A 15684-nucleotide genomic window follows, 5' to 3' on the forward strand; every position below is an offset into this window, starting at 1 on the left:
AACTTCTGCAGGGTGCCTGGGTCATGGGTGACAAATGCAGAAGATTCCATAGGTGTAATAGGATTCCACTCAGCAGTGATTTGGGCATACACGGGATCCCAGAATACTACCTTAATCCCATCAAATATGTGTCAAATATACAATTTTCAGATAAGATAAACCAAAGGAATGAAGAACATGAGCTACAAAAACCATGTGACCAAGCAGGCATGTTTGACAATTCCAGATGTTTGATTTTACTGTCTTTTCTAATCTCCAGACCAAAGAAAAAAATGGTCGAAGTTTAAGATGGGGCTATTCTGTTGAGGAGCTTCTGCATGGCCCCCTTGAGGTCCCTGTTCCTCAGGCTGTAGATGAAGGGGTTCAGCATGGGGGTGACCATAGTGTACACCACTGAGGCCCCTGCACCCTTACTGGGAGCATGTGAGACACTTGAGCTGAGGTACACCCCAAGTCCTGTGCCATAAAACAAGCAAACCACTGACAGGTGAGAGCCACAGGTGGAGAAGGCTTTGTACTTCCCACTTGTTGATGGGACTTTAAGAATGGAGGAAACAATTTTGTAGTAAGAGTAAAGTATCCCTGAGATTGGAACACCCCCAAAGATGGCACCAATAAGATAGGTGAATATGTTATTGGTGGAGATATCATCACAACTCTGCTTGAGGAGTTGTGGAGGGTCACAGAAGAATTGAGGAATTTCCACTTTTGTGCAGAAGGTAAGTTGTGACACCATCAGGCAGTGCAGCTGGGAGTCCAAAAGGCTGATCGAAAGAGACAGCAGGACCAGCAGGCTACAGAGGCGGGGGTTCATGATGGTCGCATGGTGCAGGGGGTGACAAATAGCTACAAACCGGTCATAGGCCATGACAGTCAGGACTACACTGTCCAAACATCCAAAAAGATTAAAAAAAGACAACTGAATCAGGCAACCCACATAGGAGACAATTCTGTTGTGAGTTTGAATGTCAAAAATCATCTCTGGGACTGTGGTAGAAGTAAAACCGAGGTCAGCCAGGGACAGAATGGAGAGGAAGAAGTACATGGGGGTGTGGAGGTGGGGGTCAGAGACGACGGCCAGGATGATGAGCAGGTTCCCCAGGATGGTGACCAGGTACATGGACAGGAACAGCCCGAAGAGGAGGGGCTGCAGCTCTGGATCCTCTGTCAATCCCAGGAGGAGGAATTCCACGACACCTGTTAGATTTTGTGGTTCCACATAGCAGAGACACCTTATGAAATAAAGATGGAAGCTGATATAAATGGAACCAGTTTCCAGGTACCCAACAGTCTGTCTATATTTTGAATTCAAATGATTCACAAATAAAGTTTTCACATGTAAGGACCATGCCCCATTAACAAAATCTCTCATTTGTAGCAAACACATTCTTCTTAGAACTCCTTTCTCACCGGTATTTGTTCCAATCCCCTGTTTTTAAGTGTGTCCACTTTGGAAAGATTGGGTCAAAGAAATTAGAGGCACAAGGATATATAGAGATTTAAAAAGTCCATCAGTAGAACAGGATCTTTAAATATCTCTGCAGCTATTGTTGTGCATTCCTCTGTCAGAGCAAAGACAGGGATTAAAAGGAGAAATACCCAGGTCCTCGGGATTAAGAGGAGAAATACCCTGGTAGCACAGTGCAGGGGCTCAATCAAACCTGATTTAAGCACAGAGTATAGAATTCCTATAGAACAACCATTATCATGGAGGAAGTCGCGAGTCCTAAACATACTGATTGGAGGCTGTCTGGAGTAAGATATTTCTAAATATTAAGAAGCCTTCCCTTGAAATAAACCCAGTTATTAAAAGACAAATAATAACAAGAGAAAAAGAAAAGCACAGAGCTTTCCTAAGCCCCCAGTGTGTGTGCAAGCTGTACAGATTGCATTGCATTTCTGTGAATGAGAAGGGTAACCCATATATATATACATCTTTTTTTTCAGGGACTACTCAGTGCCAGCCACTGTGTATATGCTGGAGAATAAGAAATGAATGAAACCCAGTAGTTTCCCTGTGGGCATTCTGCTTGGAGTACACCTGGAAGGAGAAAGGAAAGCATTGAATAAATTGGTTGGTGTGTAATTTCAACATTTTATTGAAGCCACTATACCAAGAATATGATGATTTCAGCAAGACACAAAATTTATACTAACAGCACAACTCAGTTTGGACTAAGCACATTTCAAGGGCTCAATAGCCACTGCAAACTAAATTGTGTGAAGACATTAACAGACCTTATGTGCTGTGAATAAAGCCTGGCCACTCAGATCCAAACCTGACTTCTCCCATTTTTACTCCAGATCATGGTACAGATTAAATAAGGATGTTGTGCTCATTTTGTCAGCTCTACAGCAATGTGTGCACCTGCATCTTAGAAATGATCAGGCAGATGGAAATCAAAGCTCCATGGCACAAAGCTCGGAGCCTGGCACAAGAAACCCTAAATAATGTTTGGTGATAGTGGGGGTAGTCTATCATGATCCTAATCGTGCTCATTTGGGGGTGCTCAGAACTGGTTTGCACAGATCCATTTCCTGCGCTGGCTTGGGCCATGCTCATGGGAGCGAGACGTGGTGGTGGAGGAGAGCGGGATTCTGTATGAGGTTCTGAAATCCCCAACAGAAAAGACAAGTGTAGGAGCCTCATCGGCTTCTGAGCTGAAACTTTGCACTTTGGAGCCCTCCCATCTGGCCACCTCAACCTCTCTCTACTTGTCTTCTTGATCAGGAAACAGCTCCCAAAGCCCCTGCCGCACCCACCACCTGCCCGGGCACTCCCTGGTCTGTGCTGTACCTCAGCTGGGTCATGACTTAGGAGCCCGGATGCAGTGCCTTCTCCTGCGTGGTCAGTGATGGTGCTGAGGCTCTGTCCTCAGGACTGACAGGAAGACAGACTCAGGCATGAATCCCAGTGTGCAGATGATGAGACACGGATGAGGCGTGACCGAGACTGGCACCCAGATAAGGCTGGAGACACTGGATAATTGTTTTCTCCTCCTTGGCCCTGGGAGCTCAGTGCACAGAGCTCATCATTAAGTGAAATTGGTCCCTGTTCTCCCAACCGCTGAGGACATCCTGATCTTAACAGAAGAAAAGGATAAAGTGAATGTGTTAAAAGGTTCTGGGCTCTACCTCCTCTCAGGAGAAGACTCATCTATACACTTCCCTTCTGATTCCCAGTTTCAAGGATTTTCACATAATGCAGACTTTTTTCAGTTTAATTGATGAGTTCCAGAGCTTGATATTTGCAAGTCCATTGTATTAATAGTGTAAACTAGGGGGAATTACATCTTTCATAACAAAATCAAAAGTTTTCTGTCTCCTGACTTAAGATCTGTCTCTAAGAGAAACTACTTCGCTTTCTTAGGGTTTTTTCCCTTTTATTTAAAGGACCACCCAAGTTCTAATTTTTCCCTTTCATTGATGTATGTTGGCATATTAGAAAACTACTGGTTTTTATACATTGACTCATAACTCCCTGCGCCTCTTGAATAACCCAGAGTGTTGAACAGGACTGCTGTTGGGAGGCCTGCAAGGGTGGGGACCCCTCCAGGTCTGCCTGGGCAAGGACCGGTTTCCGGGTCCCCCACCTGGGAGCTGGGAGAACACAGGTGCTGTGCGCCACTGTCCTGGGACCTTCCTCAGTGTTGGACCCGTGGGTCTGTCATAGCGAGGCTCCCACACGGCAGCTGGTTTCCATCAGAGCACGCAGAGAGCTGACAGAAACAAGGGCCTGGGAGACGAAAGCCAATCTGTTTTGTGCCCTAATCTGGGAAATGACATCCCATCAGTTCTGCCATGCTGTGCTTGTTGGAAGCCAGTCAGCAGGCCCAGGACACACCTGAGGGGATGGGTCTCCACAAAGGTGTGAATGCAAGGGATGGAGGCACAGGAATCACAGTGGAATCTGCCTCACCCTCCCTCAAAGCACTGGGCTCTAGGCATCAGAAGATGCTGGGGCTGTCTCCCTTCTCCCCATGGTAACCCCAAACCCGTCACACCCTGGTGCTCTCAGCGAAATTTCCTGCAGAGTAACTGGCAGCCGGGTAGAAATTGCCTCTGACTTGGTATTTCTGCAGATATCAACTTCCTTGCGGACATGCAGCCAGAAGAAGCCAGTGTGGTTTCCCTTCTGCCAATAGCGCCCCTCCACTGACAGCACATCAAATTGCAGCTGTTCTGGCCTAAATTCAGCAAATGTCCCTAATAGCTTCCAATTTCTGTCCATTCAGAAGAGTTCATTTGCTCCAGAATATATTTTCTTTAAATTACTTTGGGTGGACAGACCCTAAAGTTTAAATGAATGTTCTTTTGCCCGTTTGGTTTTTCTTGAATTGAAAAAGTGGGTTTGGTGGTAGTGATGGTCCTTTGCAAGCTGCCGCGTCCCGCCCCTGCAGCCCTCCTGCCCCACAGGACTCTGGGTGAGGAATCTGGGGATTCATTTGTCATTAACTGATACAAAGAAAATTTGACAAAACCTTGATGGTGAAGTAGGAGACCCCAGCCTTATCCCAAAAACAAACATCAGCAATTAGACAACTATCCATGAGCACAACAGCTCTGGGGTAGCTCGGGAGTCACTTAGGAAATTCCAGCAACACATCAGGACAAAACACCTGGGAATAACCAGAATTGTGACACAAAAGGGAAGCAAGAACAGCTTCATTTGTCTGCATCATCCCTGGTTAAAAAGGCAGCATTCGGGGGCAGAGCCAAGATGGTGGCGTGAGTAGAGCTGCAGAAATCTCCTCCCAAAACCACGTATATCTATGAAAACATAACAAAGACAACTCTTCCTAAAATAGATACCAGAGGACACAGGACAACATCCAGACCACATCCACACCTGCGAGAACCCAGCGCCTCGTGAAGGGGGTAAGATACAAGCCCCGGCCAGATGGGACACAAGCGCCCCTCCCCCCAGCTCCGGGTGGTAGGAGAGGAGTCATCAGGGAGGGAGAGGAAGCCCAGGACTGCTGAACACCCAGCCCCAGGATTCCAAACCAGAGCCCAGACACAGTGCATGCATGGGGTCCTGGATACTAGGGAAACAGGGCAGCAGGACCAGTGAGCGGGTGCCTGACACCGACACCGGAGAACAAAGAAACGGGAGAGGCCATTGTTTTCTTTGGTGAGTGCTTTTTGGAAGTCTTAAAGGGACAGGGATCCCAATACTAGGGAAAGAGGGAAGCAAGACCGGTGAGTGGGTGCCTGAGATGGGAACCTGAGGACAAAGAAAATCGTGCTTTTTTCTTTTTCTTTTTCTTTTTTTAATTATTTATTTATTTATTTATTTATTTTTGCTGCTGTTGTTTTGGTTTGGAGAGTGCTTTTTGGAAGTCTTAAAGGGGCAGGGCAGGACATTTAGTCCAGAGGCAGGGAATCTTGGGTTCTTTGGGCACTCTAACCCCCTGGGCAGCAGGGAGCACAGAGGCCCAATATGGAGATAAATAGCCTCCCGGCCGCTCCCCATCCAATGGGGCTCCATCATTTTGGAGCAGCGGCCCGAGCCAGGCCACGCCCACAGCAACAGCAGAGATAAACTCCATTGCAGCTGGGCAGGAAGCAGAACCCTGTCTGCGCAAAGCTGCCCAGCACGAGCCACTAGAGGTCGCTATCCTCCCAGGAGAGGAAGGCTACAAACCAACAAGAAGGAAAGCTCTTCCAGCTGTCACTCGTACCAGCTCTGCAAACTATCTCTATCACCATGAAAAGGCAAAACTACAGGCAGACAAAGATCACAGAGTCAACACCTGAGAAGGAGACAGACCTAACCAGTCTTCCTGAAAAAGAATTCAAAATAAAAATCATAAACATGCTGACAGAGATGCAGAGAAATATGCAAGAGCTAAGGGATGAAGTCCGGAGGGAGATCACAGATGCCAGGAAGGAAATTACAGAAGTGAAACAAACCCTGGAAGGATTTATAAGCAGAATGGATAAGATGCAAGAGGATATTGAAGGAATAGAAACCAGAGAACAGGAACGTATAGAAGCTGACATAGAGAGAGATAAAAGGATCTCCAGGAATGAAACAATACTAAGAGAACTATGTGACCAATCCAAAAGGAACAATATCCATATTATAGGGGTACCAGAAGAAGAAAAGAGAGGAAAAGGGATAGAAAGTGTCTTTGAAGAAATAATTGATGAAAACGTCCCCAAACTGGGGGATAAAATAATCGAACAGACCACGGACATACACAGAACCCCCAACAGAAAGGATCCAAGGAGGACAACACCAAGACACATAATAATTAAAATGGCAAAGATCAAGGACAAGGAAAGAGTTTTAAAGGCAGCTACAGAGAAAATGGTCACCTATAAAGGAAAACCCATCAGGCTAACATCAGACTTCTCAACAGAAACCCTACAAGCCAGAAGAGAATGGCATGATATATTTAATACAATGAAACAGAAGGGCCTTGAACCAAGGATACTGTATCTAGCACGACTATCATTTAAATATGATGGTGGGATTAAACAATTCCCAGACAAGCAAAAGCTGAGGGAATTTGCTTCCCACAAACCACCTCTACAGGGCATCTTACACGGACTGCTCTAGATGGGAGCACCCCTAAAAAGAGCACAGAACAAAACACACAACATTTGAAGAATGGAGGAGGAGGAATAAGAAGGGAGAGAAGAAAAGAATCTCCAGACACTGTATATAACACCTCAGTAAGCAAGCTAAGTTAGGCAGTAAGATACTAAAGAGACTAACCCTGAACCTTTGGTAACCACGAATTGAAAGCCTGCAATGGCAATAAGTACATATCTCTCAATAGTCACCCTAAATGTAAATGGACTTAATGCACCAATCAAAAGACACAGAGTAATAGAATGGATAAAAAAGCAAGACCCATCTATATGCTGTTTACAAGAAACTCACCTCAAACCCAAAGACATGGACAGACTAAAAGTCAAGGGATGGAAAAACAAATTTCAGGCAAACAACAGTGAGAAGAAAGCAGGGGTTGTAGTACTAATATCAGACAAAATAGACTTCAAAACAAAGAAAGTAACAAGAGATAATGAAGGACACTAAATAATGATAAAGGGCTCAGTCCAACAAGAGGATATAACCATTCTAAATATATATGCACCCAACACAGGAACACCAGCATATGTGAAACAAATACTAACAGAACTAAAGAGGGAAATAGACTGCAATGCATTCATTTTAGGAGACTTCAACACACCACTCACCCCAAAGGATAGATCCACAGGGCAGAAAATAAGTAAGGACACACAGGCACTGATCAACACACTAGAACAGATGTACCCAATAGACATCTATAGAAGTCTACATCCAAAAGCAACAGGATATAAATTCTTCTCAAGTGCACATGGAACATTCTCCACAATAGACCACATACTAGCCCACAAAAAGAGCCTCAGTAAATTCCAAAATATTGAAATTCTACCAACCAACTTTTCAGACCACAAAGGTATAACACTAGAAATAAATGCTACAAAGAAAAAAAAGGCTCACAAACACATGGAGGTTTAACAACATGCTTCTAAAAAATCAATGGATCAATGAACAAATCAAAATAGAGATCAAGGAATATATAGAAACAAATGACAACAACAACAAAAAGCACCTACTTCTGTGGGACACAGCAAAAGCAGTCTTAAGAGGAAAGTATATAGCGATCCAGGCACAGTTGAAGAAGGAAGAACAATCCCAAATGAATAGTCTAACATCACAATTATTGAAACTGGAAACAGAAGAACAAATGAGACCTAAAGTCAGCAGAAGGAGGGACATAATAAAGATCAGAGAAGAAATAAACAAAATTGAGAAGAATAAAACAAGAGCAAAAATCAACGAAACCAACAGCTGGTTCTTTGAGAAAATAAACAAAATAGATAAGCCTCTAGCCAAACTTATTAAGAGAAAAAGAGAATCAACACAAATCAACAGAATCAGAAATGAGAACGGAAAAATCATGACAGACTCCACAGAAATACAAAGAATTATTAAAGACTACTATGAAAACCTATATGCCAACAAGCTGGAAAACCTAGAAGAAATGGACAACTTCCTAGAAAAATACAACCTTCCAAGACTGACCAAGGAAGAAACACAAAACTTAAACAAACCAATTACAAGCAAAGAAATTAAAATGGTAATCAAAAAACTACCCAAGAATAAAACCCCAGGGCCAGACGGAATTACCTCGGAATTTTATCAGAAACACAGAGAAGACATAATACCCATTCTCCTTAAAGTTTTCCAAAAAATAGAAGAGGAGGGAATACTCGCAAAATCATTCTATGAAGCCAACATCACCCTAATACAAAAATCAGGCAAAGACCCCACCAAAAAAGAAAATTACAGACCAATATCGTGATGAATGTAGATGCAAAAATACTCAATAAAATATTAGCAAACAGAATTCCACAGCATATCAAAAGGATCATACACCATGACCAAGTGGGATTCATGCCAGGGATGCAAGGATGATACAACATTCGAAAATCCATCAACATCATCCACCACATCAACAAAAAGAAAGACAAAAACCACATGATCATCTCCATAGATGCTGACAAAGCATTTGAAAAATTCAACATCCATTCATGATAAAAACTCTCAGCAAAATGGGAATAGAGGGCAAGTACCTCAACATAATAAAGGCCATATATGATGAACCCACAGCCAACATTTTACTGAACAGCAAGAAGCTGAAAGCATTTCCTCTGAGATCGGGAACTAGACAGGGATGCCCACTCTCTCCACTGTTATTTAACATAGTACTAGAGGTCCTAGCCATGGCAATCAGACAAAACAAAGAAATACAAGGAATCCAGATTGGTAAACAAGAAGTTAAACTGTCACTATTTGCAGATGACATGATATTGTCCATAAAAAACCCTAAAGACTCCACTCTAAAACTACTAGAACTGATATCGAAATACAGCAAAGTTGCAGGATACAAAATTAACACACAGAAATCTGTAGCTCTCCTTTACACTAACAATGAACCAATAGACAGAGAAATCAGGAAAACAATTCCATTCACAATTGCATCAAAAAGAATAAAATACCTAGGAATAAACCAAACCAAAGAAGTGAAAGACCTATACCCTGAAAACTAAAAGTCACTCTCAAGAGAAATTAAAGGGGACACTAAGAAATGGAAACTCATCCCATGCTCATGGATAGGAAGAATTAATATCATCAAAATGGCCATCCTGCCCAAAGCAATATACAGATTTGATGCAATCCCTATCAAATTACCAGCAACATTCTTCAATGAACTGGAACAAATAATTCAAAAATTCATATGGAAACACCAAAGACCCCGAATAGCCAAAGCAATCCTGAGAAAGAAGAATAAAGTAAGGGGGATCTCACTCCCCAACTTCAAGCTCTACTATAAAGCCATAGTAATCAAGACAATTTGGTTCTGGCACAAGAACAGAGCCACAGACCAGTGGAACAGATTCGAGACTCCAGACATTAACCCAAACATATATGGTCAATTAATATTTGATAAAGGAGCAATGGACATACAATGGCAAAATGACAGTCTCTTCAACAGATGGTGCTGGCAAAACTGGGCAGCTACTTGTAGGAGAATGAAACTCGACCATTGTCTAACCCCATATACAAAAGTAAACTCGAAATGGATCAAAGACCTGAATGTAAGTCATGAAACCATTAAACTCTTGGAAAAAAACATAGGCAAAACCTCTTAGACATAAACATGAGTGACCTCTTCTTGAGCATATCTCCCTGGGCAAGGAAAACAACAGCATAAATGAACAAGTGGGACTATATTAAGCTGAAAAGCTTCTGTACAGCAAAAGACACCATCAATAGAACAAAAAGGAAACCTACAGTATGGGAGAATATATTTGTAAATGACAGATCCGATAAAGGCTTGACATCCAGAATACATAAAGAGTTCACATGCCTCAACAAACAAAAAACAAATAACCCAATTAAAAAATGGGCAGAGGAACTGAACAGACAGTTCTCTAAAAAAGAAATACAGATGGCCAACAGACACATGAAAAGATGCTCCACGTCACTAATTATCAGAGAAATACAAATTAAAACTACAATGAGGTATCACCTCACACCAGTAAGGATGGCTGCCATCAAAAAGACAAACAACAACAAATGTTGGTGAGGCTGTGGTGAAAGGGGAACCCTCCTACACTGCTGGTGGGAATGTAAATTAGTTCAACCTTTGTGGAAAGCAGTATGGAGGTACATCAAAATGCTCAAAACAGACTTACCATTTGACCCAGGAATTCCACTCCTAGGAATTTACCCTAAGAATGCAGCATTCAAGTTTGAGAAAGACAGATGCACCCCTATGTTTATCGCAGCACTATTTACAATAGCCAAGAATTGGAAGCAACCTATATGTCCATCAATAGATGAATGGATAAAGAAGATGTGGTACATATACACAATGGAATACTACTCAGCCATAAGAAAAGGGCAAATCCTACCATTTGCTGCAACATGGATGGAGCTGGAGGGTATTATGCTCAGCAAAATAAGCCAAGCGGAGAAAGAGAAATACCAAATCATTTCACTCATCTGTGGAGTATAAGAACAAAGGAAAAACTGAAGGAACAAAACAGTTAATTATCAGAACCACATGTAAACTGGGAATATGACATCAGTACTTGAGTCGCAGTTGTGCGGTCTTTACAGAGACGTATATTTAAAACCACCTTCATTTTATGAGCTTACTTTGCAATATTCCAATTGCACTCAACTCCTATCTTTCTCCTCATGTTATGATTTATCATTCAGGAGTCAGTCCATAAGAAAAGAAACAAAAGCCAATTATTTTAATAGCAGTAACTGAATCTAAGGAGCTGGTCAAATGGCTGCCAAAGGACAAAGACAAAAATGGAGCAACGTGGTCACAGATGGAAGCCGAGAGATACCAAGGGCTTAGGGGTGTACAGCAAGTAGTGGACTTAACTTTAGAGTGTAGTGAAATTACTTACCACTATTGGAAGTATGCAACAATAAAGCCAGATGGAAAATAGAGCAGTGATTTCAAGAGACTCATCCTAGCATCACAAGATAAGGACAGAAGGGCGAGTTTGGAGCAGAAAGACAATAATTTAATAACCAACACAAACGAAAAAGCACAGTGCTGACGGACAATGTATTTGAGGATAATATTGGAAGAAAATGACATTACCTGGAGCTACAATAAGCTCCTTCATAATTTAGCCCTTTAAGGTTGATCTCTTCAGGAACTCACAATTTAATGATCTTGGGTGCTTGTAAAACTATCCTCTTTCCTAGGCCCACACTAGTCCAACTGAATCAAAAGGAGCACAGAAATTCTCAGTCACAATATAAGCTGGTCACAGGGATAGTAGTGTAGCGTGGAGAATATAGTCAGTGATTCTGCAACATCTCCCAATGTTGGCATATAAAAACTGCACTAGTGGGCGTGAGGATATAATTATATGGGTAACTGTTGAACTACTGTGTTGTGTAGTTGCAACCAATATAAGATGGTGTATCAATGATACTTAAACAAATAATAAATTTAAAAAATAATCTCTGGGAATGGGACCCAGCCATCAGTATTTACAAGACTCCCCAGGGGATGCCAATAAAATCCATGGTTGAGGACCAGGTAACTGCATCCTCAGACAATACATAAATGAATACATTTGACAGATGAAAAATTTGTATGGAAAATACATGAGCAACTGTGGGAAAGGATGTAAATTTCCAGCATATAAAAAGAGGTTATTTCACCTGGATAGCAGGTTTTCGAGAAAAGTCTCTCGTGCATTCATTCTGATGACCAGGGATCCCAAAATATTACCCAATACAATTAAAGACAAATTAAAAGAACTAACACTCATCTATAAAACATGGACAGGAATGAAAGTCATGACTATGGAAAATACACGACCCAGGAAGAGAATTCACTGGTATGCATGTTTGGCTTTGCTGATTTTTTCAACTTACGCTCCAAAAAGGACTATACCTACCGAGATGAGCCTGTTTTGCTGAGGAACCTCCATATGGAGCTCTGGGTGTCCCTGTTCCTCACACCCAGATGAAGGGGTTCACTGTGGAAAAGACCACCAGATACATCCACAAGGCCACCACACCCTTCCTGGGAGAGGATGACAACGCTGACCCAAGAAACTTCAACAGCTGTTCCACAAAGTAAACAAACAATTGACAGGGGAGAGCCACAGGTGGAGAAGGCTTTGTACTTCCCACCTGCTGAGGGGATGCTATGAATGGAGCGGAAAAATTTACAGTAAGAGAACAGGATCCATGAAATAGGGAGACACCCAGAGACGGCACCAAAACAATACATGACTAAGTTATTGGTGCAGATGTCAGAACAGGTGAGGTGGAGGAATCGAGAAGGGGCACAGAAGAAATGAGGAATTTCCACATCCTTGAAGCAGGTGGGTTTTCACATCCTCAAAGTATGCAGCTGGGAGAACAGAAGCTGATGAAGAAAACACTTCAGCTACGCCACAGAGGCTTGTGTTCACATGAGCAGGTAGTGCAGGGGGTGACAGATGGCTCTTCACAGATCATAGGCCATCACAGTCAGAAGCATACCATCCATACATCCAAAAATGATAATATAGACATCCGAGTCAGGCAGCCCACCTAGGAGATGACTGTGCTGTGAGTTTTGATGTCCTCTACCATCTTGGGTATCATGGTGGAGGTGAAACCGATGTCAGCCAAGGATAAGTTGGAAAAGAAGAAAAGCATGGGAGTGTGGAGGTGAGGGTCTGAGCTGACATTCAGGAAATAAGCATGTTCCCAAGCTTGGTGACCAGGTACATGGACAGGAACAGCCCTAAGAGGATGGGCTGCAGTTCCAGGTCATCCAAGAGATGCAGAAGGAGGAATTCTGAGACATGTGTGAAGTTTTGTGGTCTGGTGTAGCTTTGATGCTTTTTGAAATACAGTGGGGTGTGTTCAATAAAAGGAAAAAATATAGTAAAAATGCATCTATTACTGTGTCTATATGTTGGGTTCAAGCACCTGCCAACCAGTATACAAGCCTGGAGTCAAACACCCCAGTGATTCGCAATATTTATCAGTGAGATGAATCCTACCTGCCTAGAATTCTTTCCTCGTTGGCTTCTGTTATTCACCTTTCTACACACATGAAATTTAGAGAATACTCAGCTGAAGAGGATCACAGAAACTAGAACACTGAGATAACAAATCCATGATCACAGTTAAAACACATCCTACTTCTTTCAGAAAAAATATACAGTAAGAACTATTCTTCACCCATTAAGAAAAAAAAGTCATTCAAATTTAAAGAACTTAAGAAGCGGCTATATATAACTTATTTTATTCAAATACAATGCGAGATATTCCCTGAATTTAGAATATTTATAAGCATTTTCATTTTCTCACATTTAATGGGCAGGCATGAAGACAGGAGTTAGGGGTCGATGGGAGCATCTCGGATACGGTACACCACACAGACTCCAGCATCTAGAGAGACACAGGTTGTGTCTCAAATTCACTGCACAACAAAATTTCCTTGGAGACCACCTGCCAAATAGGTAGAATTTCCTCTGCATTGAGTACTTCTGCAGACCCCACTATACAGCTTCTGGTCATGCTGGCTCAAGTTGACTCCCTGGTTTCTGTTACAGCAAGAGGGCCTCTCCATCGTCAGGCCAATCTGCAGCAATTGTATGGCCACGTTTAACAAAAGTCCCCAGGGGCACTTATTTCTGCTAACTGGAGAGAAATCAACACACTCGAGTATGCATTGTCTTCAGGTTTCTTCGTGTTTTCAGCTAATGAAAATGTTAATAAAATGTGGTTTTGGTTTATCTGTTTTTTTCCCCTAGTTTATGAAAGTGGGATGTATGTGGATAGCGGGCTCTTATAACTTTCTAAATCCATTCCGTGTAGCCTTCCTGACCCAGACACCTCTCTGCTGAGGAACATGGAGATTTGTTTGTCATTAAGTGATGGGATGAAAATGTTAATGTGCACCCTTTATATACATTATATACAATAGCCAGATTATATACAATAGTCAGATCGGACATGGAGGGAAGGATGTTATTTTTCCTGTGTGTGGATAAATGACAGAGGGTATCTTTATGGGTTAGCACATGGCAGGTATGCAGAGGTGGGCATGAGGAGAGACTGGGTGGGAGATGTATAGAATGATTAGTCCAGAGAAAAATGTATTATTAAACTGAAGTTATTTTGTAGTAGACGACAGAGACAAACTGGAATTCGCAGGACATGGACTATGAAAACCAAAGGTAGTTATGTTTGTGCAGTAAAATGTGACATATTCTCTTTGTTCTCGTCCCAATTTCCAATTTCCCCTGCCAATGTGAGTGTCCTTGGCCAAATGGCAAGTGACCAGAAGTGGGCTGGGAAGGGAAGAAGGTGAAGGTTGGAGCTTTTTAAAATATTTGGGCAATAATAAAAATAATATGAAACTGAAGTCATCACACACTGGGAAGAGGGGATCAGATATTAGACTCATCACCAAAGATGAGTGTACAAGACATAGTGTACAAATAATAAAGATACTTATGTTCATGTAGTAAAATTCATAAATTGCTTTGTGCTTTTCCCAGTTCCTCCTTAAGCAATGAGTAACTTTGAAGGAAATAGGAATCTTCTCACATTTGGTGTGTGGTGTGTAATTCAGAAATTACTGTCCTCACTTTTTTATCCCTTTATTATATGTGGAAGTTTTCAAAGCCCACCTTTTATTCTGAGGCTTCATCTTGCTGTTTCTATTAAGGAAAAACAGATCCCATTTGAGGGTCCTGGTAATAAACACAGACAGACCATACATTTTTTAGAAAGGCCTATGAAGCCAAGGGATTTGGAGAATTAGAAAAGAAAATATGAAAAGAGGTCAAATTGTTTCCACTTTTTCTTATGATAAGGTGAATGATTTATTCAGTGTTGTAGAGAGTAGCGATGTGCATAATCTCTACCCCTTACTGTGCTATTCTTAGTACATGGATAAATGATAGTCAGTCCCTGCCCTTGACCTGGCCATGGCCTCATTGTGTACACATAAAATTAAATGGCCAGGCAGGCATTCGAGATAAAGTATTCATGGTGTTCAAATAATTTATTTAAAGGATGTCAGACTCAGAACAGATGACAAGAATTGTATCGATATTTACAGTTTTCTTACCATGTACACATATGATCTGTTAAATCCAAGAGGGCTTTAAGCATTCTGCCATGCCAAGAGCTTAAAAGATGTAAAGGGATAACTTGAGCTTTTAGGACATAGTGAGTTTTTTAAATATACTTTTCATTAAATTATACTTAATATACTATTATATTGGTTTCAAGTATACAACATAGTGATATGACAGTTATCTACATTACTAAAAGATCACCCACTAGTGTAATTACTCTCTGTCAACATAGAAAGATGTTACAGAACCATTGACTGTATTCTCTTAAGCATCGCGATTTTACTGACCACTTTTGAAAGTATCTAAGATGAATAAAAATGGAAAATACAGCAGTGATTTCAAGAGCCTCACCCCAGCACCAGAAAGCAAAGTATAGAATGTGAGTTTTTTGCAGAGACCATAGATTCATAACCAGAACCTATTTCAAGCTGTATGGATTAAATAGAAGATAGTTGAAAATCATTATCAGGAATAATGGGAAAAACACATTGT

The 15684-nt window shown here is 41.7% G+C and overlaps 1 protein-coding gene and 1 pseudogene across 1 annotated transcript; both read right to left on the reverse strand.

Annotated features, from left to right (window-relative positions):
• Positions 1-283: 283 nt before the first annotated feature.
• On the reverse strand, positions 284-1372 carry LOC108408778 (olfactory receptor 7E178-like). The gene has a single exon (XM_017679027.3). It carries the CDS (start codon positions 1370-1372, stop codon positions 284-286), a length of 1089 nt encoding a protein of 362 aa, XP_017534516.2.
• Positions 1373-11996: 10624 nt separating this feature from the next.
• Positions 11997-13673, reverse strand: LOC140845413 (olfactory receptor 7E24-like; annotated as a pseudogene).
• Positions 13674-15684: the final 2011 nt, after the last annotated feature.

This window comes from Manis javanica, chromosome 13 (genome assembly GCF_040802235.1).
Source record: "Manis javanica isolate MJ-LG chromosome 13, MJ_LKY, whole genome shotgun sequence".
In the NCBI taxonomy this organism is placed as follows: Eukaryota; Metazoa; Chordata; class Mammalia; order Pholidota; family Manidae; genus Manis; species Manis javanica.

Excerpts from the sequence above, each read along its gene's own strand:
- LOC108408778 (XM_017679027.3), bottom strand. The coding sequence starts at position 1,372 with ATGAGAGATTTTGTTAATGGGGCATGGTCCTTACATGTGAAAACTTTA.